Consider the following 24,119-nt stretch of genomic DNA (forward strand, 5'->3'; position numbering starts at 1 on the left):
ATACATTACCGTCTCCTTTTAAAAAGACTTATATAAATATTTTTAGGAATATTTTTTACTAACTAAATAGGATTGAGTAATAACTAGGAATGATAATTCTCTATTCGCGATTTTCTGCCTTGGTTTTTTTCTTTTACCAAAGGATTTTTAGTGTGGACATTAGTATTCTTTTGCAGAAGCTCTTTTTGCAAGATAGAATTTCTTGGACTATTACTCCTTGCACCCATAATTACTAACTGCAATTCCACATTTACATGAAAAGATTTAAACATCTTTCACCATTGCACTACACTATCACTACCGCTACTCTTACTGCTACCACCATCACTGTTGCAGAGAAAAAGAAGAGGAGAGAAACGCTGTAGAAGAAGAAGAAGAAGAAGAAGGGAAGAACACTGCAGAGGAAGAAGAGATAAATGTGGAAATTTTGTTTCAGAAAACTTTTTCAAAAACATATTTCATATAGAATATTCTAAAAAACTCGTTCCAAAAAGTATTATGAATTTCAGAAATTTTGTTCCAAAAACTTTATTCCAAAAATCTCATTAAAAAATATTATTTCTAAAATCTTGACAAGTTTGTTTGAAAATTTTCCGGAAACATATAACCGAAAAGTCACTCTTATGGAGATAAAATGGTCATTTCATAAATTTGAGGGGTAGCACAAAGAAAGAAGTTCTGGGGTGCAAGAAGTGAAAGCTTGTTTCTTGCGTTTGGGTCCATAACTGAAAATATTTGTAAACCCAATTTGAGTCGGGTCATATACGGAAAAATGCGGTTAGCACCAGAGTCCACGCTATTGATCCTGGAACTTCTTCCTTTTTCGTTCGTAGTGGTGAAGAAGAACAAAAGTAAATGACTGTAGTCCGTACTCTTTTCTAACGACAGAGGGAAACAGATATCCCAGTCTCAAATAATGAGACAAAGGCACAATAGCAACAAAGATGCCGACAAACAGAAATCCGAAGCTCCAACGTCATCGAAATCAGATTCAGAGCACTCGTCATTCTGCTGTTCTCACAAACGAATCTTCCTTCTCTGCTTGGCGTTCCGAATGGTGAATTCTGTTTTGGTGCAGACTTATTTCAACCCCGACGAACACTGGCAGGGCCCCGAGGTCGCGCACCGTGTCGCCTTTGGGTACGGTTCCAGTAATTTCCCTTTCATTTTTCCGTTAAACCTCCGTTTGTTTCTTCGCCGATGGCACGTAAGCGATGATCTGGCAGGTACGGTCACTTAACGTGGGAATGGAAACAGGGTATCCGAAGCTACTTGCATCCCATGTTCTTCGTTCCGCTTTATAGGCTCCTCGCCTTATTGCATCTTGATACTCCTTGGCTTATGGTAAACACTCTAAATCTAAATGTACCAGCTTAAACAAACAATTCATGTATTCTTTTCTTTTTTTTAATGTATTTCATAGGTGTGGTTCCATTAATTATAATTTTATCACCACTAATATGGAACTATTCTAATTTAAACATCAGTATTGAGTTTTGAGGTTTGCACTGCAGTTGCAATAAATTATAAAAGAAAATTTTATCACCAATAATAGTCTTCCTCTACTTGAATGAAATTGTATCCTGTAATTAAATCTAATTTGAATTTAATAACAATGTCCTACAAATATATGTATTTTATACTGTCTTGTGATTGTTGTAGTGTAAGATAAAGATTGTTAAATTTTATTATAATTATTTTTAAATTCATTTCTGAGTGATTTTAAATTGATTTAATAGGTTAAAATCTTTAATTGACTGAAAATTAACGTATAGAATTTTTGTACTATGTTTGTTAGATGAGGACTCCACGGCTTCTTCAATCTGTGTTCTCTGCAGTTGGTGATTTATACTTGTACAAGCTTTCTGAGGTTCTTTTCGGTGATTGTGTTGCAAAATGGACAGTATCCTACGATTTTGCCTACTCTCTCTTCTTTTTTTTTCTTAAATTGGGTGTGTTTAATGTGATAAATTCTTGCTGTTTTGCATTTTGTGTACTGTTCTTAATTTTTGTGTAATGTTATGAAAACTTAACTCTGTCTCAGCTCTTTTCGCAGTTGTCCAATTGGTTTATGTTTTATAGTTTTTCTCGAACGCTATCGAATAGCTTGGAGACTGTTCTTACACTTGTGTCTCTTTACTTTTGGCCCTGCATGAGATCTTCCAGCAACTATTCCTTTGTTTCAAGGAAGTGGGGTTTAGCTGTGGCAGCAGTGGCTTGTGCTATCCGACCAACAAGTGCAATTACATGGTTGTATGTCGGTCTGCTTGAGCTTTTAAAGGCACGTGATAGATTCAAATTCATTTTTTTGGAGGTGGCTCCTATTGGGTATGTTTTGGGACTGTCTAAATACTCTGATTTTACCAGTTTATTTCTTAGAAAGCTTCATGACATCTGTGGATGGAGATGTAAGGATACCTGAATTTGGTGTTATTTTCCTTGTGTTTCCCAGTAACCAGGATTTATTCAGGCAATGAGATTTTTTATTGTAGCGTATAAAAATTCCATGTAATTTATTTATTTTATTGTACATACTACAATCATTAATTTGACATGTCAGTGCTATTTGAAAATTTAATTATATTTCATATCAGAAAATAACATTAGTAACTCAAAAGTTAAGGTAAATTAATTTATTCAAATCTTTATGAAGTCTCATAATCACTGCTTCTAATTAAAAGGAACAAGAAATATATTTGTATTGAATAATGTTTTTGTTGTCAAATTCAAGTCATCACTCTCCTTTGCTCCTTTCTATGTGCCCAGGAGATTCACTTTATAAATTCTGTGACTTTTCCTTCCCCATGAACGTCAGACGACTCCTTTCCTGAAAGTTCACACATTTTACGATTTATTGTTATGAAAATACAATCTTGTCAAGGAATTGTGCCTTAAGAGTCGCGTGCATTATTATCACATGTGAATTTTCTCTGTTTCCCTTGACCCTGAAGACCTTATTTTATTAACACTTGGGTGCACTCTATCAGGATCCTGGTGCTTGGACTTACCTGCTTATTAGATCGTTTCATGTACGGCACATGGGTTCTAGTACCACTTAATTTTCTAAAATTCAATTTTCTCTCCTCTGGTGGAGACTATTATGGAACTCACAAGTGGCACTGGTACTTCACTCAGGGATTTACAGTTATGATCTTCTCTTACTTACCATTTTGTATAGCTGGTATAATTTATTCCAAACAATGGAAGCTTTCTGGCCTTCTTGCATGGGTTTTAGGTTTCTACAGTTTATTAGGTCACAAAGAATTCAGGTATTCCAATCTTAAAATTTACATAAGCATGTTAACATGTATCCGGTCTATTCTATTGGGTTTAGCTTGATCCGTGACAATGATCACTATGAGGTACAGGTTTGTTTTGCCAGTTCTTCCCATAGCTCTGATGTTCTCTGGTTACTCTTTAGCTGCAATAGAAGATCCTGGTTCTGCAAGGTATAAAGGGAAAGAATCTTCCAAAACGCATACCAGGTGCCCTACCAAGATGAGAATTGCTATCTTATTTTTGCTTGCTACCAATATTCCAATGGCTTTGTATATGAGTTTGGTCCATCAGGTCTCTCTCTTCTTCCCTTCCTATCTTTACTTGGACTTGATGCTGCTTATGTATTAAGGGCGTGTTTGGACAAATTTCTCCAAAAGAAATTATAGAAAAAAAAATGAAACAAGTTTCTCCCTGAGTTAAAATTAGTTTATGAAGCATAAGTTGATTTATCAAATTTTTGTCATATAGTTTAATTCTTACGGAGAAGTTTGTCCAAACGTGCTCTAATCTATTTAGAATCTTCTTTCAATTTGATGTGCTTGTTTATTATATCTAGAGTTGAGCGAAGCAATCTTCTGTAAGAACTTAGAATATTCAATCTCTGTTTTCTGACAGAGAGGACCTGAGGATGTCATGAACCATCTTGCTAGAGAAGCTCTTCATGGGAAAGTGAGAAGCATCCTATTCCTAACGCCTTGCCATGCGACTCCATACTATTCCATGCTGCATCATGACCTGCCAATGCAATTTCTGGACTGCACCCCAAGGTTTGGAAGTTTGCGCATTGTCATCGCTTCTAATCTTGTTGGAAGTTAATTAAGTTCATAATTCATGTTAATGTATATTGTTCACCAGTGAAGAGAAAGGAGTCCTCGATGAGTCCGACCGTTTCTTGATGGACCCTGTTTCTTTTGTGTCTGCATATGCTAAAAACGTGTCTATGGCCAGCCACATAGTTTTATTTGATTCAGAAGAACAAAAATTGAAGAACCTTTTAAATTCATTTGATTATGGGGAGGTAATTATTAGACTGTCCTAAAGTTTATTTCTTAGTTTTTTTATTCGTCTTAATGTTTTGTCCTTATCTTTTTAATTAACTTTGGGATTACAACAGGAAAGAAGATTTTTTAACGCTCACTTCAAGGTAGATCGTGATCTTCAAGCTTCAGTTGTTGTATACGTTCGAAGGAGATAGAATATTGATCTGATCTCCAGCAAATTTGGCTTTGTGACAGTTCAATTTATCATTTCACGTGCTGCAATTCAAATTTTGACTCCGGTAATTTGGTCCTTCGAATGATGAATTCATGTTGTCCGTTAATTTACTGCTTACCTTACCAGGAAATTTCAAGTAGAAAGCTTGTAAATACTCTTTCAATATATTTTTAGAAATGATCATTGATGAATTACAACTTGAGGAATCTCTTTTCTGGGTAGACAAAGATATACTTCTATGAAGCATATAGATGCTATGCTAGGAGTAAATGAATTTGATCTTTCTAGTTATTGCAACTAAGTACATACTATGATATGTTCTTACAATGTTCCGCGCCCCAAATGTTCTAAGGCTGTAAGCCTTACAATGTGTGCTTACAAGGCTTAAAGCTGACCCTCGTCAACCAGATTTGCTAAAAGGGCAAAACACGTTACATTGACGACCTATGTTCTGAAAATTACTTCACAAGAATAGACAGTAAACCATATACACAAGAGATATAGGACAACACTGTTAAATTTGGTCCTTCAAAGCCCTGACCATAGCAGAAGTCTTCGGGGTCGATCCATAAACCGGGCCTGCCACGCGGGTTCATCACTTTCATAGACGAACCCACTTTTCATATACAATTTCTTGGCTGGTTCATTGTCGACAGCAACATGGACGTACAAATCTGTTATACCTGACAACGATAGATAAATGTAGTCATTTTTGGACTAGGAGAGTCCAATCTGAGTTGTCATGTAAAATCAGGTTGTCCTCGTTCATAAACTAAAATGAGTAAAATGGTTAAGGAAAAAAAAATAGAATACTATATGAACACCAATAGTGCTTTACAACACAGGAACTCTTCATGGTCCACAAGAATGTTCACTAAGCACAGACCAAGGATAAGGGAGATCACAATCGTTTCCCTTGATGTCTGGTTCTTGGCATTGAAAAATAATCAAACAAAAATATCATCAACAATATTAGATAACTACTAGGGGGGAAGTGATTATCGTTGTGCTTGGCAATGCTGCCCTGATAATAATATTTTGAATTGAGCCATGCATAACGAAAACTAGAATTGCAACCACTTGTGAATGAGTTTTCTAACTAAACGGAACAAAATTTTGAAAATGCCGAATTCTTACACAGCCGAGTGAAGCACTTATTAAAACAAAGATTAGGATTTACCTGTTCGTAATATACTCTTTACAATACACTATATTATTGTTTAAACTTATGAAAGTTACTTAAGTATCCTTCGTGATTTATTAATTTCAAATATTTTAAACAATAAAAGAGGTTGTATTCGAAGAACTGTAGTTGGGAATATTTTGTTAGCATTCTTCGTATTTGCACATCGATTGACCTTTTTTAAAGACAGCAGAAACGATCGCAACATCCACTTAGCAGTTAAGCGTGTTTTGGATTCTTACCCCAATCAGAGGCTACTAACTTTGACACTTCAAGAAGTGCATAACCCAACCCATTTCTGTGCAACTCCTCAGCAACACATACATTACTGAGGTATGCCCTGGTGACCTCAGCTCCAATCCCCTATAACAGTGAAACATTTAAACAGTTACACACGGTAGCACTGTACAAAATTAGAAAGCAGAGAGACGATTTTCCAGTTTTCGTGTCAAAACTCAAAACCTCTACTAGACAAAACAAGCATACAAGTTTGGACATCAGGAGATAGGAAAATACCTCAGGCTTCAACCCCACAATTTCATCAGGAAGGCTTAAGCACTGATTAAGATCAAGAGTGCCAACTACAATCCGGTCCTCTCCATTAGCAGAAAACTACAATTAGATATGTTAAGAAACAAGAAACAGAACATATCAACACATAGATTATCCCTCCTGTGACAGTTTATCTGATAGAATTGAGGTTTGAACTCTAAGCATAGTAAAAAGATAGGTATGATAAACAGATCTCTCCATTTAATTTTAGCAAATATTAACATTGGGTCATACAAGTATTGCAGTTTGAAGGCACTGGATACTAAATATCGAAATTTGTTATTGGAATGGAATTCGCATAGCAAGCACTGCATTCAAAATGACAATAAAAGAATACATTGATAATGTTTTTGAATGGAAATTTCTATTTTGAATTCCTTAACCAATGACTACAGTTGGCAGTTGCTAAATGTTCATCTCCAAACATACATACATACGTGAAGGACTAGCATTGAGCAATCCATTGATGAAGGGAATCGGGGCGACGTGAATGAAAAGAGGAAATAAACAAACCTTACAAAAAGAACACAAATCATGAGAGAGTGAAGAGATGTGGGAGAATGGAAGGGACGCGTTAATGCAAGAGACTCTTCTGAAGCCCGTTCTTTTCCCCGAAACACGCTCCTTGAGTGCTTCGAACTCGCGCTGAGCCAAGTACCTCATATGATCCTAACACAACTTAACAAACACGAAATACGGCATGCATCGTGTTACATTACTTCATCACAATTCAATTGAATCAAGAATGTAAATTTGAGCTTTAAAGAAAGAATGAGAAGATTGAAATGAGAGACTGACTCGGATTCCGAAGGCGTCAGGGCGGAATTGATTGAAGGAACGGACGCGGAGACAGGCAGCGGCCCATAGCTCGTCCTCGTAGAAGGATTCGGTGATGGATAAGAGAGAGGTGTCGAGTTTTTGGGTGAAAATGTTGGTGGAATCAGAGGAATGAATTTGGAACCTGTGATTGATGGAGAAAGCAGTGGTATTAGACGTCAACGGAAACCATGATGAGCTCGGAATTACTGGAGGACAGGAACAGAGAAAAGATAGAAGCGTCATTTTCTGTATTATCCTCTCTTCTTAAGTTTCTCTCTTAAGTTCTTCATCTCCTTTACTTTTTTTTTTCTCACTGCGGCCCAGGCCCATTCCCGATAAATTCAATCTTCCATTTCCATTTTTTAATTAATATTTCTTCCATATAGGCTGTGACTAAAAAACTAAATATCTTTATATATATATATATTTCTATTATTGAAGTTGTTATATAGAAGATTAATTTTTTGAACTTTATATTTTCATATAACTCATTTAAATTTAATTTATGGTAAGACCAAATTTATTTATATTAATATTTTTAAGAGATTTGATTTAAATTGTACCAAATGATTAAAATTTTAAACTGAATTTATATCTTAAATATTTTGTTTAAAATAATTGTATTTAAAATTTAAAATATTATCTATGATCTATGGATATTTGTGATTTAGAGAGAAATAAAACTCGCTCAGTATTTTTTTTCATTGACAATCAATGAACAATAAAATACAATAAAATAGATAGTGGGATGTATTATTTTAGGTAGGACGAGCAGTCGGTGGATCCTATTTATATTTGATCTGATTTGTTGTCATACCTCGTGGAGAACAAATTAGAAGGAGTATCAAATTACAAAATTCAAAAGTTTCTCCATGATACTATCAAAACATGTAGGTTTCCATTGCACCATTCATATGGAAAATGTCTTTTTCGAGGGTGCAAATAGCAATTGTAAAAATACCAAGGTGGGACTTTTGGGCCTTCAATGGGTCAGGCCATTATCCAGACACACGTTTTGGGTGTATCACTGCGAATTCTCATGTCTGAAACATGAACTGGGGAAAGAAAAATATTTTGACGTTATCCAAAAGTATGATCAAATTAACTTTTTGGTATATTTTAATTTCATATGCATACACATTACACATATAGTCGTGATACATTTTTAATCAAATATTGGAGGCATATAGATTTAGACTTATATTAATGCAAAAACCAATCATTTTTTTTTTTTGATAAATAAGCCAAATGTGACCTTGCATTTAGTTTTTTTTTGGCTGTGTACCTAAGTTTATTATATTTCACTCGAAGTATGAAAGTTAATGTATCTGATTCGAGTAAACAATATTTAGATGAATGTAAACAAAAAAAAAAAAAAACTTAACTTCAACTTTTACTCGCTACTGTGAGGATATTTGCAAAAAAAGTATACAGATATGATTATGTGTATTAATATTTTATTATTATTATTATTTTATTTTAAGTAATCTATTACTATTATTTTAATAAACATATTATTAATATTTATTCGTATAAGCTTCTATACTGTAATAAAATAAATAATTTAAATAACTAATTAAAATAATAAATAAATTGATTATAAACAAATGTTTCTAAAATATAAGAAAACAAATAATTAAAAACACTAAAACAATGAATAAAAGTACAATTAAATAATTTAATATTTTGTATATTGTAATCAAATAAATATAAAAAACAATAATTGAAACAAAATTAATTAATTCAAAATTTGATACTTTATAAAGCAATTTATTTTATTGTTATTTTAAATATAACTTCTCTATTTATTAAGTTACGTTACCTTTACTTTACATTTTAAGAAACAAATTATATCAAATTAGTTTGAAAAAATTATTTAAAAATTGCTTTTTAGATCAATACAATAAATATATATATATATATATATATATATATATATATATATATATATATATATATATATATATATATATATATATATATATATATATATGCATCTACTACAATCTTTGCACTTATTTTTCTTACCTTTTTTCCTTCATTTTTACGTTCCACTATTTTTCCCTTTTTTCACTTTGATAACGTTTTTTACCATTTGTTAGTGTTAATTTTTGTGAATAAAATTAACTTTTCCATAGGCTTTTATATTGTTTAATCTTCAAGCTTATATTATTTTTACATTGCTTTGTATTTTAGTTATTTTATGTTTTTTTATTTCTAATCTCTATTATGAGCACATGAAATAAATCTATAAAAGAAAATTTAATGGAGAAAAACAAGTTGGAACTTAAGGTAGTATAATTGGACAAAAAAAAATTATTTTTAGACAAACACTCATGTTGGAAGCACTGAAATCGCGTCCAACACTACAAATATGGAGACAAAACTCACCTATAGGTATATACTGTTATGGACCACCACCCTCGTAAGGCCAAAAAAACACCATTGAACATTAGGTTGATTCGCTGAGCAAAAATGACAGTCTAAAATTGCAGCATTCGAATCGGTGTAGTATTCAACACACTTAACTATACTTTTATTTAATTGAGTTTTTATGTATTATTTTAATTAATGTGTGGTTAATAAATTAATATATAATTTATTTGAAAATTAGATATAAATTTAAATTGTAAAAAAAATGGCGATGAGTTATCTATAGATTTACTTAAACTCGATAAATAGAAGATAAATATTAACATTTTAAATTCTTGTTTCCTAAACCTACCCCATCTATATTTTGTGTTGTTTAGAGATAAGATAAGTTAAATCTACTTCTTTCAATCTTTCCATAGTAGTGTCTAAGTTTAATAATATGGTTTTTAGGTTCCAAATAATTCATACTAAAAATATTGTTAATGTTTTTAACATGTTGATGTTTTCACTATTTTATGCTATAGTCAATTTAAACATGTTGGTTAGTATATGAGGATATCAATTCGTAGCGGAAAAATGCGTAGAGTATGAATTCTTGGAGACTTAACTATCTAAACTATATGAAAACAAACACCTTTGAAAAATACTTAAATATCTCATCTCCAATCATTGATATTTGTCCATTTTACAGGTTTTTTCATCAATTACACATATTTTAAAGATGTTTCTCAGTCTTTGTGATCAGAAAAATACTATTTTAACCCTTCTGTCAATCTCAATCTCTGTGATCAAGAAAATACTGTTTGCATTTTTTTATTTTTGTTTTAGTTCATTGTTCATGTGTGGACAATAATCTTGTAACCAAAGTTCACAATATACCTACATTTTATTTATTTCAAAAAAAAAACATATGTATACACATCAAATAATTAACTCAGAATCAATGTCTACATTCATAACGATATCTTATGTGTGTGTTTTTTTTTTTTAATTTTAACCTTGAATTCATATTAAATTTTTAATAAGATTACATTTCACAATATATTTGCACTTTATTCATATTTGCATATTTCTTTTTATTTAAAATAATTTAAGTTTAACTTCATTTTCTTTTCTGATTCCACATGCCAATATTTTTCAATATTATTTTTCTATTAAACTAACTATCTTCTATTTAAAATTTTAACATTAACTATGTACTCTTAATTAATTCATTATAAAAAAATATTAGTAATCAATGATTTAATTTTTATTTTATTATTTAAATATTATATTTGTAATTATAATAATAAAATATAATAATATAAATAATTCATTCATTCAAATATTACAATAACAATATTAATTTTTTTAATCTAAATTATAAAAAAAAAAAACAATCGGTGCATACTTAGATATTATAAATTTAATGTCTAGATTGATAACAACACCTGCATGCATTTTTGTTTAAAAATTTTAACATCAATTTCATCCTACTCTAACTTTTTTAATAGGGACAATATCTAACAATATGTTTACATTTTTTTCATTTTTCTTTAATTTAATAATTTATTTGTGGATAATACTTTTGTACGGGATCAAAGTAAACACTATGTCTATATTTTATTTTAACAACGATATGTACATATGAATTTTATTATAATATATAACTAACCACTTTAACCGTAATTTCTTCCTATAACAATATTGTTTTACTACAAATCACTAATAAATTATTATAAAAATTTTATAATTTAATACAAATAAATTCACACCCCAATTTCATAATTAAAAAAGAATTGTGTGCACATCAAATAATCAACTAATAGTTAATGTTTACATTGATAACAATATCTTATGTTTATTTAAAATAATTTAATTTTAACTTTGTATTTTTTCTAAAGGTCAATACCTTTTAATATTATTTTTCTTTTAAACTCATTATATCTATATGCTCTTTTATTTAAAATTTTAACATTAATTTCTACGTACTCTTAGTTAATTTATTATAAAAAAATACTAATATTTAATTATTTAATTTTTATTTTATTATTTAAATATTATATATGTAATTAAAAAATAAAATATAATGATACAGATTGATAATTTTTTCAAATATAACCAATACAATATTAATTTTTTTAATGTAAATTATAAAAATTAAAGAGCCGTGCATACTAGTTATTAAAAAAGAGAGGTAAAAAGAAAGTAAGAGACACATGAAAAAAAAAATTGAAATCAGATTTCAAAGAGATAATTTTTTTATTTAGAGAAAAATCTATTCAAATATTATTTCACAAATTCGAAAAACAAAATGTGTATTTCTAAGGCAAGTAATAAATGGTTGGGTAACGAAAAATAAAGCCAAACAAATAACAGATAAAAGAATTGCATAATTGAATGATTGATTTTTAAACAAGGAGATGTAAATAAGGTTGGGTGGAAGTCACTTAACCTTAAATGTAACTAACATAATTTATCTCCTTCTCCATCTATTTGTTATTATTTAAATGGTATAATTTCTTTTTCATCCAGTTGATAATTTTTTAATATCAATGTAATAATCAAATATTAAATATTAAATAGCCAATTATGTTTGAAGAAGCAATTACTCTAATTTAAAATTTAAAATAATTATACTAATGAAATAAAATAAAAGAATTCAGTACTCACATAAATATTTAAAAATAAATTATGTATTAAAGGTTTTCCAAATTGAATTAAAACAGACAAGTAACATAAGAAACAGAAAATTATTCTGTTGAAAAATAAAATCTTAGTTCTTATTCCTAGATATAGATAGATATAGATATAGATAAACAAAAAGAAACTAACCATTTCTTCTATAAATACATAATAGAAGTTGCGTTCAAATTACCTTCACAGTGTTTTACATCTACTCAAGTCACTAATGGCTATTGCAAAGTTATTTTCTTTGTCACTCTGTTTATTTGTTTTGTTGTTGGCCACTAATGCATTTGAAGTTTCTAACGATGGAAGAGCCATCAAGATTGATGGTAAGCGAAGAATACTTATATCTGGATCAATCCATTATCCTAGAAGCACACCTCAGGTAATCACTGTTCTTATTTTGCTTTCTTGTTAATTTAATATGGTGTTTAGATTAATTTAATCTCAGTAATTTAATCATATATGTAGATGTGGCCCGATTTAATCAAGAAAGCAAAAGAAGGAGGTTTAGATGCAATAGAAACATATGTTTTCTGGAATGCACATGAACCTTCTCGTCGTGTCTATGATTTTTCTGCCAACAATGATCTCATTACATTTCTCAAGACCATTCAAGATTCTGGCCTCTATGCTATTCTTCGCATTGGTCCATATGTTTGTGCCGAATGGAACTATGGGTACATTATTTCATCACCCTTTCTTTTCAATCTCTGTTATTATCATATTTACGTGAAATCAAAGTTTATAAAATTTTTCATGTTTCAGAGGGATTCCTGTGTGGGTTTACAATCTACCCGGTGTTGAGATCAGGACGGTCAATAATGTGTTTATGGTAATGTTTAATTTTTCTTATTTTATTTAGTTTTTTTTATGTATATAATTTTATCCAAAACATATTAGTGTTGACTTCCTTTTATTTTATTTTGGAACTAAGAATGAAATGCAAAATTTCACTACTTTGATCGTGGATATGGTAAAAAAAGAGAAACTTTTTGCTTCTCAAGGTGGTCCCATTATTCTCACTCAGGTACTTTTCTCTTTTCTTTTCGATCTTTTGAGAATGGTTCCATTAAAGTATTTATCCATAACATGGTGAATGATATTTTAGATCGAAAATGAATACGGTAACGTGATTTCACATTATGGAGAAGCGGGAAAAGCTTACATAAATTGGTGTGCAAATATGGCCGAGTCATTGAACGTTGGAGTTCCATGGATCATGTGTCAAGAGTCCGATGCTCCTCAGCCTATGGTATTTGTTTATACATTTTACGTTAGTCAAATACTTCATCAATCTGTGAAGTGATGAAATTAATAGTTCTTAAATTTCATGTGTAGATCGATACTTGCAATGGTTGGTACTGCGACAACTTTCAACCCAATAATCCCAACAGTCCTAAAATGTGGACTGAAAATTGGGTTGGTTGGTAAGTCTAATATTCTTCACTGTTTTCCAAATTCTAACTAACATTTTCATTAATAGATCTTATATTTGTGCTTTTATTTTTTGATGAATTTAAGGTTCAAGAATTGGGGTGGCAGAGATCCACACAGAACTGCCGAAGATGTTGCCTATTCTGTGGCTAGATTTTTCCAAACTGGAGGCACATTCCAAAATTATTACATGGTAATTCATAATTGAAAACATTAATCATGCATGGTGTCTTTGATCGTAGTTCATTTATACTAAATTATTGTTTTGTTTATGTTCAGTACCATGGAGGGACTAATTTCGGTAGAACAGCCGGGGGTCCATATATCACCACTACATACGATTACGATGCTCCTCTTGATGAATACGGTAATTGAATTTATTATATACTTTTCATGGATTAACACTTCCACCTCTAATCCATTTTATTAATATTTGCAGGCAACATTGCTCAACCAAAATGGGGTCACCTCAAAGAACTTCATAGTGTTTTGAAGTCTATGGAGGAAACTATTACAAATGGAAAAGTCTTGGAGACTGATTTTGGAAACTCTGTTAAGGCCACCGTTTATGCCAGAAATGGATCATCAAGCTGCTTCTTGAGCAACACCAACACCACCACTGATGCCACCCTAACATTTAGAGGAAACAAGTACACCATTCCAGCATGGTCTGTTAGTCTTCTTCCTGATTGTCAGCACGAAGAGTATAACACTGCCAAGGTTAGACAAAACATTTATGTTTTTTTCGTTATAATCAACTATTATGTTATTGATTCCTAAGTTTATATTTACTGAAACAGGTGAATATTCAAACCTCTGTGATGGTCAAAGAAACCAAACAAGAAGAAAAAGATCCCATAGCTTTGAAATGGATGTGGAGGTCAGAGAATATTGATAATGCTCTTCATGCTAAAAGCAACATCTCTGCACCTGGACTTATTGATCAAAAACTTATGGCTAGTGATAACAGTGACTATCTCTGGTACATGACGAAGTAACCACCTCAACTTAACCTTTTATGTTCTTTTGTTCCACTTTATAGTTGTTCATCATACCATATTTTTTCTGTGACAGACTTCATCTCAAGCACGATGATCCACTTTGGAGCGAAAATATGAGTCTTAGGATTAACGGCAGCGGCCATGTGATTCACGCCTTCGTTAATGGAGAACATATTGGTATACTTTGAGATTCATGTGTTCATTAACGTTGTATTATTTGTGTCAGAATTTCATTCATAACAAGTTCTCAGCACTCTTTACTTAATAGGCTCTCATTGGGCCACATATGGAATTCACAATGATAAATTTGAGTCAAAGATTAGGTTGAAGCGAGGAACAAATACCATAAGCTTGCTTAGTGTCACCGTTGGACTTCAGGTTCGATTTAAATTTACATAATAATGATGTTTTATTTGTTTCTATTTTGCTGATTTATGTTTTGAAAAAAATAGAACTATGGACCACATTTTGATACATGGCATTCCGGTCTTGTTGGGCCAATTGAGCTGGTGCGTGAGAAAGGTGATGAAACCATCACTAAGGATTTATCATCACACAAATGGCTATACAAAGTTGGATTGAATGGTTGGAACCACAAATTCTTCAGTGAAGACTCACCTACCAACTGGGAATCTCAACAATTACCCACAAACAGAATGCTCACTTGGTACAAGGTAATTCATCTTAATTTTTTTTAATTATAGTGGCATTTGGTTTTAATTATAACTGAAAACTAATGTGTGTATAATATGAAGACTACCTTCAAAGCTCCTATGGGGTCAGACCCTGTTGTGGTAGATTTGAAGGGAATGGGCAAAGGGTATGCATGGGTGAATGGTGAAAATCTTGGACGCATATGGCCCAGTTATTTGGCTGAGGAAGAAGGTTGCAGTGATGAGCCATGTGATTACCGTGGAGAGTACACTGACACAAAATGTGTGACCAATTGTGGGAACCCGACACAGAGATGGTTGGTTATGTTTTACGACTAGGATGTTCCATCTTCCACTCCTTTATTATTTTACAAGATATTAATTTAGTTATGTTTTGAATCGTTCAGGTACCATGTTCCTCGTTCCTTTCTGCGTGATGATGGTGAAAATAGTTTGGTTTTGTTTGCAGAGTTGGGTGGTAACCCTTCATTGGTGAAGTTCGAAACTGTTGTTGTTGGAAGTGCATGTGGAAATGCATATGAGAACAAGACCTTGGAGTTGTCTTGCCAAGATCGTCCAATTTCTGCAATTAAATTTACAAGTTTTGGTGATCCCAAAGGAGTGTGTGGATCATTCACCAAGGGTAGCTGTGAAAGCAAAAAGAATGCATTGTCCATTCTGAAAAAGGTATAATTCTCTTCAAGTGTTTGCATTATTTTCGTTATTAGATTTATTTTTAGGTGATTTTAATAACTTACTTAAAACATTTGGGTGTGTAGGAATGCGTTGGTAAAAAAACATGTTCCGTTGATGTTTCAGAGAAAATATTTGGTCCAACCACTTGTGAAAGTATTACCAAGAGACTTGCAGTGGAGATAGTTTGTTAGGATGTCTTTAGACTTTTATCATTAATAAACTTTTTTTTATCTTTTTTGTGAGAAAGACGTTAACTATTATGTTAATATACAATTTTATTTTTGTTATATCCGCTTCATATATATTAATTGATAATATTTGAGTATTCTTGATATAAAAATTAAATCCCGATGGCTTTATCTTGAAAATTTAAATAAATCAAAAGAATTGAATGATAAAAAAAAAAGCGTTTTATTTTATGTGCCATAATTTGTTTTTGTTTATATATAAATATGGCTTGCATAATTTATCAAATAAAAACAAACGTATGGTTTTAATTTTGTACGACGGAATTCTTTATTCATAATTTTAATTTTGTACGACGAATTTCTTTATTATGAAACAAATTCACTATTACATAATTCATTTAGATCTTGGATGTAACAATTGACAAGAGATAAATAAAAGTAAAATAACATGTAACAGCATGTCATTTATTATTTAATTTGTTTTTATTTTGACTAAAAAACTTTAAATTAATTGATATGAATATGAGTAATATTATACTTTTTTAAATTCGAATACGAAAGAAAGGATAAGTATGTATATATTTGTTTCTTCATCTATGTATATCTTTTAGTAACTACTCCCATTTCTTTTTATTTGTACTATAAGTGGATTTAATAAAGATTTAACCTTTTATATATATATATATATATATATATAATAAAATAAAGCATAATAGAGAGAAGAAAGAAGTAGAGATGATAAATAAATCTGTCTTCGTAGGTACTGTCCGAACTTATTACCGTTTTGACGGAGAACCCCCCATTGACTAGGTATGGGTATGGAGATTCTTCGACTTTTTCAATTGGGTATGACGATGAGTATGAGGATGTACATATCCCGCCATAATACCCGTCCTCGCCATATCTTCGTTCCAATTTAAGTTGTTACAATTAATAAAGTAATCATATATATAATATACTTTTTATTTTTTATTTCTTCTAATTATTTGGTCTGTCATGAAGCTCATTCGCAGCTCCAATATATTTTTTATCTTATCATAACCTTTATATAATTATATTAAAATGATGTATGTGAATTAAAAAAAATTATGTATCACATTTGAATATTTCTATTATTTTTTAATATTTTTATTTATTGTATATTTTTCTTTCACATGAGAATGTTTAATACTCTCAATTTAAATATTTAATAGCATAAATATTTTCACTTATTAGGTAATATAAAAAATTTCTTTACTTATTATTATTAATTTTTGTTTCATTTTAATAACTTTTTTGTTTCGTTAAAATAATTTTTGTTATTTCTCAACTATTGAGTATATATGTTGATATTAGACAAGTTTGATTAATTATACATTTGTTTTTCTTTGTGCGATTTCTTTCAATAGTCTCTCAAATTGTTTCAAAGGCACACATTTGTTAATTTTTAATATTTTTATTTGTTGTTTATTTTCATCATGTAGAATACTATTTCGATATATTTTATCTAATTATTTTTTATTTTCTAACTTATTATCAATCATACTGTAATTTTTTCACTATAATTATATAAATAACTTTTATTTACTACAATATAAAAATTTAATGTAATTGCTATGAATATTTTTTTATCACCATCCAACATATAATGGAGTTTAAAAGATACAAGATTTATGTCAAAATTTTATTATTATGTTTATTATTTGTTCTTTGCGACATTTTGATCAACTGATGTATTAACACTTTTATTAGTGTATAAAAAAGAGATTCATTAGAATTTAAAAAATTGAAGTATACAAACATTTAAAATATATTTTAATTTGAATATTTATTTTTCTTTTATATTTTTTAAAAATATTTTTAAATTTTATCAACTAGGTTTAAATTGGTATTTTCTACGGGAATGGGTATGAGATAACAAAACTTGTCCTCGTCCCGTTGACATCCCTAGAGAGAAGAATAGAGAATGAGATAAGAGGGGACAATTTCTGTGTGTCTTTATTATTGAGAGAAAGAGTCCTATTTATATATGTAACATGATAACCCATAACCCATAAAGATACAAATCAAATAAATAATTAATACAAATAATATTTACCTAAGAAGTAATGAAGTAATGAATCATATGAGTATCAATCATGAGTAATTGTTTCAAATCAATAGACTACCATTAATTGATAACACTCCCTCCCCTTGAATGTCCATTAATAGGAGAATGTGTCTTGTTAAAACTTTACTAATAAAAATTCTTTAAGATAAAAACCTAATTACTTACAAAAAGAAACAACTTTTTGGACCGATAAATTTAATGATTAATATGGTACTGGAAATTAATTAGAGAAAAAAAGTAGTGAATTAGTAAACAGTAATTAAAATAGTATAAATGCACATAATAAATTTTATAAAGACAAAAATATCTTTTTAAATGTGTAGACAATAACTTACTGTTACAAAACAAGATTTTGAAATTTTTAAGGTCTCTACTAAAAAGAAAAAAAGATCAATTAATTCTTAAATTGACACTTTAATTATTCATTTTTTGTAACATTTTTAGATATTTAACACTATTTTTTTATTGGTTTTTATGTTAATTTATACTTTCTTATGTTATTTTTTTTTAAGTTTTAGATGTTTAACACTATTTTTTTGTTGGTTTTTTATTAATTTAAATTTTCTTATATCTAATTTTTAGCAACATTAAAATATAGTTATTTTATTATTTAATTAGTTTTTAAATTTTATTTGTGAACATTAAATAAAATATTAAATACACATGTACAATATTTATGGACATTTTTGTCTTTTAAAAAAAAATAAAGTTGCATTAATAGTTATTAGGTCAGGTTTTAGTTAATATTACACTTATCTATGTACTTTTGTACGATCTAATATATATTAATTATCCTTAACCAGTGTCTTTAGGATACCGGTTAGTAATACCCATTGGTAAAAATGGTTGAAATTGTTTTGTACTCCGCATCGAGTGAAGAGAAGTACCAAAAGTTATGACTTTTGTAATGAAATGGGATTATTGTGATTAGACTTCATCAAATATCATCCTTTATTATAATTAAATACACTATAATAAAATACACTTAAATAGTTGAATTAAATTTTAATATTAAAAAGGGTCATAAAAATTCCCTATAGCGTCATGATGTGTTATCATGTTAAAAACCTATAGCGTGTGTTAAAATATGGGATACCCTAATTAATGCGAGTTAGGATGGTCTGAAGGGATAATCAAGTTATAGTTTGTTATAAATGTTGTTGAGTTTGACCTAGTTTTTCTAAAGTATATGAAAGGTCCATGTCAATGTGGAATGATGTATGGTGCCTATGCAGTAGGGTTAGCCTTGAATGTTCGAAAGCAATTAAAAGTGATGGTGACTGATATATTGTTATTCTTCATCATATTTCATGACGTTTACCTAAGCTTCAGGGAAAGATTGTAACTTGAGGATGAGGCTAAGACAATTTGGTCTCTAGCACAAGATGAGTCATATTGTTGAAGTTCTCATGCTATTTTTTTTTTTTTGGTATATATTATGGCTCATAATTAATCATGAAACTACGTTCTTAGCTTCTATCTTGAGAGGGACTACGTTTAATGGAAGATTGGTATTTCTAATCATCGTTCTAAAGTTCGAGTAAATTTACTTCATCTTCGTTTTGGTTTGTCAAATGCAGCACAAATAGAGTTGTTAGGGATTATCCTGGTCATATTACTAGTTCTGGTATTTTTAATGATGTGTCGGAGTCTTCATAAGTGGTTTTGTTTCCTACATTGACATTAATGTTGTGTTTCAAGCAGAGGTTCTGCAAGTCATGATGATGGCTATTGAACAGGCTTCACAGAGAGGGTGGAATAGATTATGCGTGAAAAATGACTCCAAGTTGATTTTACATTGACATTAATGTTGGTTTTCTCTATTTCGCAGAATCTATTAGAAACAGTTTTATGAGGAGTAGGAGGCTATGTTACCTAAATTCAGATTTTAGCTTAGAGTCTTCGTACATTTATTTGTATGTTTTTGTTTAGCATTTTAGATATTATTGACATGGTGTTTGATTGTTATGAATTAAAATTATGATGCAGTGATTTAGGAGGAGAAAATATAGGTGAAGAAGATCCCTTGTTGAACACGGCAAAGTGTTGGTAACACAGGGAATACGGTTGTAGATTCACTCTACCTCCTACTTCTATTGCTATATCCCTATTCCCTATTCCCTATTCTACGACTAAGCCAATCAATATCCGTTATTGTTTTCCATCACACATCAAAAAAACTGAATTGATTCCTTCTGTTATCAATGAACAATATTAATAATAAAAGTTGAAAATCATCCACCCACCCACCTGTTTTGGAAGAAATTGTTTAATCTGGTTTCACTGCTACCCCACAATCACAAAAACTGATAAGATGCCTTTGCTTACCTTTACGTAACCATAGCGGTGAATAGCAACATTTCGGGGAGAAATATGGAAAAAGATACACAAAGCATTTATTGGTAACGTGAGAATTGCAGAGTCTGAAGACAAGGCTCAAGCTTCTCTCTCTTTCTCTCACTCACACACACACACACATGCGTCCACCACTTCTTTTTTGGTTTAATCCCACAATATCATCTTCTTTACTACTAACTTGTAGAAAAAAGTGTTGAAAATGTTGAACTGAGTATAAGTTTTTTCCATTTTTTTGACTTTGACAGAATAGAGGTTGAGGATATAGAGTAGTGAAAGAAGAGAGTAAAAAATGATATATTTGAGATGTTTGAATTAGTGTTACATGAAAAAGGGGGGGCGTTGGAAACGGGCTTGCATTGCATGTTGTTGATATGTTTGTCTTACGTAGGAGGTGTAACGATGGAAGAAGAAAGTTGAAGGAGAAAAGGAAAGGACTCTGAGACAGAGTTGAAGAGAGTGATGGATTGACCATGTGTTGTCCCATCACTATCACACTTTGCCAATTGTTATCATTACATCTAAGATATTGAAAAGGGTTCATTAATTAAGTAACATAATCCTTCACACTCTCTTCAAACTAGTAGTTGATATGCTATGCTCTGATGCTACAATGCCACCATAATAATGAGAAGAGAAGAAGCATTTATCCGATGGGTAGGTTAGGCCTTTGTACGTGGGAGTGGTCGCTCTCTTCAATCCACTGTTACAACAATTCCATTCAATTCAAGCTGAGCTTTTCACATAAAATCACATGCATGCTGTCACCCTTCCAATAATTCCTCCTTCTTCTCCCTCCACAATTCGTCACACCTCATTTTATCATTTCAAAAACCACTTATATAGCTCAAATAATATTTTCTTTCACTCCTATTTTCCCCTAACATGATAATGTTAGAAATCTCTTATTCAAGTGTAGCATCAAAATGTATAAACCTAATATATTGGTGTAAGGAAAAAATATAGAAACAAAAATCCTAAATTGGTACTTGGAAACCCTGTACCCCACACGGCTGCAACCCTAACAGGTATGAAACGTGGTAGCATTTGATGGGAAAGAACAAAGTGAAAAGATGAAAATAGAAATTAAAAATCAACAAGAAAAGAAGAGAAAGGCCCAGTGCAGAAGTAACCAGCTTTGCGTGCAAAGCTGTCATGTTTTTTCGTCACCCTAACTCTCCATCCCATAGCTTTTCCCAAATATACATGTACCACACAAAATTCATTTTATATTGCTGGTTTTTTTTTTTTAGATTTATTTCAAAATCCTTAAATCATAATTTGAGTAGATATTATAGTCCAATTTTACGCATATCGTGGTTTTGAAGATATAAGAAGTGACGGATAAATACTATACCTATTTTTGCCCTAGAGTATGCTAATGAGGATGTGACTGTATTTTGATTTAGATGCAGTACTGTGGGTGAAAACTCCAAGTTCATGCTTGCAAATCCTTTTTGAGAATGAGGTCATATTATGTAAAGTCATCGTGGGAAGTAAAAGTGGTGGAACTATCAACCACTTCATATATTTCTTTCTAGAAATACAAGTGATTCTTTTCGGTAAGAAGTCATATATGCATATGCAACCTTTTTTTAATAAGTATATATATAAGAATCCTATACATATATACGATTTTTAATTTTGCTTAAAGAATTAAAATGCAATCGTGGTAAGCACGATTTAATGTCGTTTCATTTATACTGTGATTTTTATTTGAATTTCGATAATTTAAAATTTTATTTTATTTACTTTTTGTTTAAAATAAAGATGAAAAAAATTAAAAATAAATGCTGAACCAGAACTGGTTGGAGTTAAAATGTTACAGTATACCACCTTCGTTATCTAAATGGACCGGGATAATAACTTTTATCTTGGCTTGATAAACATTTTTATGTTGCTTATTTAAAATGTATTGAAATTTTTTGTATTCAAATTTGAGAAAAAAAAATCACCCTTTATTTGAACAAAATATAAGAAATAAAAGCATATTTTTAAACGCGACTTCAATATAAACGGGAATAAACCTAAATTCATGTTTATAAGTATAATTTCATTTCAATTAATTTAAAATAAATTAGAGCATATACTGGTTAAAAAGAATAAGTGCTGAGATTTTCAACAAATTTAAATTCATAAAACATGTAGAATTGTTCAGGATTGAAAGATGGAGCTGTGAACGTATTTGATTCTACAGATTTGAAGGGAACAAAAAAGTTTTAGTGACCATAGGGATTTTCTTCTCTATTTAGTGAGAAATTCAGCATTAGATTGATTTTCCTCCACAATGTTCATGAAATATTATTCATTATACCTAAAAGTTTGAAATATCTTACGTAAGTTAAAAATCTAAATATGAATGGAAAGTCTCACGTTATAAAAAAAAAAAGAGTGAATGTTATATAAAAAAAATTACAAATATTATGTCTTAGTGTCACACAATTAAAAACTTAGAATCTCTCTAGCTTTTCTTAATAAAAAAAATCTAAAAATAATGATTTAACATTTTTTTTCATAACATCGCAAATAAAATCTACGCATCCATCTCCCAACCTTTTCTCTGCAAATCGAATGGCCTCTTGCTATTTCCGCGCAAATCTGCATCCTCTCTAGCATCATGATTAAAAACAAATCTTAAACGACAAAAAATCTTCAGCAAATATTATCTCAAGGTGAAATGTCTAATCACGCATACGTGTTGTATGAGTTTCCATAAATAGCATTCAAATTTGAATGTTATTTATGATTTGTACCCATGCATACGTGGCATATAAATTTAGTGAACAATATCATACTTGTGTATTTATCTCTATGTTGTCGACAATAAACTATAAGTATATATCAAACACGTTTAGATATAGATATACCTTGTATGATTAGCACTAAGCTTAGGAAGTATATAATGAATTATTGGTAATTGAAAAATGGTTAGTTAAATTGATTTGATGGTTGATTAACGAAGATAGCGTGTGAGTTGATTTGCTGGGAATAGTGTGTGAAACTGTAAATGGTATAATTATGTTTATCTTGATATAGAAGCTTAAATAATATTTGACATGTGAATAAAAAGGAATGGGAATATATATAATAAAAAAAATAGTAGTGAGGCGTATACATGCTTGATTTTCACTTTTACCCTGTGAGAGAATTGATTGCAGGCCCCATACTGTTTTAACTTGTTTCCTTTTATTGGAAAATTGAGTCCGAATTCCCATGATATGCTTTTGAATTTACGTGAGTGAGGAGGTAAAAGATTAGAGAACAGAAGAGAAATATGGTTAAGTCACGTTGCTTGTCACTGCACTGTACTTTATCCTTTCTTCTCTCAAATCAGTCGCCATTTTATCTGATTTATAATCAAGACTTCTCGCTGGAGGGATCAGAGAGACACAGACCTACAACATGGAAAAAAGGGTTTTTTGAATCCATTAATCCACAGTTTTTGGGTCCACTAACCTCTTCCTTTTTCTTCAAACTTCACTGAAACAACAACATTTTTGGAATGTCAGTACTCCCTTATTTTCATTTATTTCCCCTTCTCTTTTCACTATATAAACCCCATCAATCTTCTCACCATGCACCACCACTTGCCCATTTATATCATATCACCCC

At 30.5% G+C, this 24,119-nt stretch overlaps 3 protein-coding genes across 4 annotated transcripts; 2 read left to right on the forward strand and 1 right to left on the reverse strand.

Annotated features, from left to right (window-relative positions):
* The first annotated feature begins 781 nt into the window (after nucleotides 1-781).
* LOC114177770 (Alg9-like mannosyltransferase family) lies at nucleotides 782-4,700 on the forward strand. 2 transcript variants are annotated; one of them, XM_028063284.2, is made up of 9 exons: nucleotides 782-1,140; nucleotides 1,227-1,344; nucleotides 1,799-1,903; nucleotides 2,045-2,328; nucleotides 2,988-3,269; nucleotides 3,369-3,570; nucleotides 3,895-4,046; nucleotides 4,135-4,297; nucleotides 4,394-4,700. In XM_028063284.2, exons 1-9 carry the CDS (start codon nucleotides 917-919, stop codon nucleotides 4,472-4,474), a joined length of 1,611 nt encoding a protein of 536 aa, XP_027919085.1. In that variant the 5' UTR covers nucleotides 782-916; the 3' UTR covers nucleotides 4,475-4,700. The 2 variants fall into 2 exon arrangements, with proteins under 2 accessions (XP_027919085.1, XP_027919086.1); XM_028063285.2 differs by having other exon boundaries at nucleotides 811-1,140; nucleotides 1,258-1,344.
* A 54-nt stretch (nucleotides 4,701-4,754) lies between these two features.
* LOC114177771 (Acyl-CoA N-acyltransferases (NAT) superfamily protein) lies at nucleotides 4,755-7,315 on the reverse strand. Its single transcript, XM_028063287.2, has 5 exons — nucleotides 7,028-7,315; nucleotides 6,743-6,898; nucleotides 6,194-6,289; nucleotides 5,920-6,040; nucleotides 4,755-5,177 (listed from the first exon to the last, which is right to left on the reverse strand). The coding sequence occupies exons 1-5, from the start codon at nucleotides 7,289-7,291 to the stop codon at nucleotides 5,023-5,025; spliced, it is 792 nt and encodes a 263-aa protein (XP_027919088.1). The 5' UTR covers nucleotides 7,292-7,315; the 3' UTR covers nucleotides 4,755-5,022.
* Nucleotides 7,316-12,311: 4,996 nt separating this feature from the next.
* Nucleotides 12,312-16,162, forward strand: LOC114175542 (beta-galactosidase 15-like). Its single transcript, XM_028060296.2, has 16 exons — nucleotides 12,312-12,473; nucleotides 12,560-12,768; nucleotides 12,857-12,923; nucleotides 13,026-13,118; nucleotides 13,200-13,343; nucleotides 13,430-13,518; nucleotides 13,613-13,718; nucleotides 13,805-13,892; nucleotides 13,965-14,245; nucleotides 14,326-14,519; nucleotides 14,600-14,703; nucleotides 14,795-14,904; nucleotides 14,979-15,200; nucleotides 15,282-15,496; nucleotides 15,587-15,866; nucleotides 15,959-16,162. Exons 1-16 carry the CDS (start codon nucleotides 12,312-12,314, stop codon nucleotides 16,064-16,066), a joined length of 2,472 nt encoding a protein of 823 aa, XP_027916097.1. The 3' UTR covers nucleotides 16,067-16,162.
* The last annotated feature ends 7,957 nt before the right edge of the window (nucleotides 16,163-24,119 follow it).

Source organism: Vigna unguiculata, chromosome 3, assembly GCF_037176805.1.
Source record: "Vigna unguiculata cultivar grain cowpea cultivar isolate G323 ecotype 2 chromosome 3, ASM3717680v1, whole genome shotgun sequence".
NCBI classification, from domain to species: domain Eukaryota; kingdom Viridiplantae; phylum Streptophyta; class Magnoliopsida; order Fabales; family Fabaceae; genus Vigna; species Vigna unguiculata.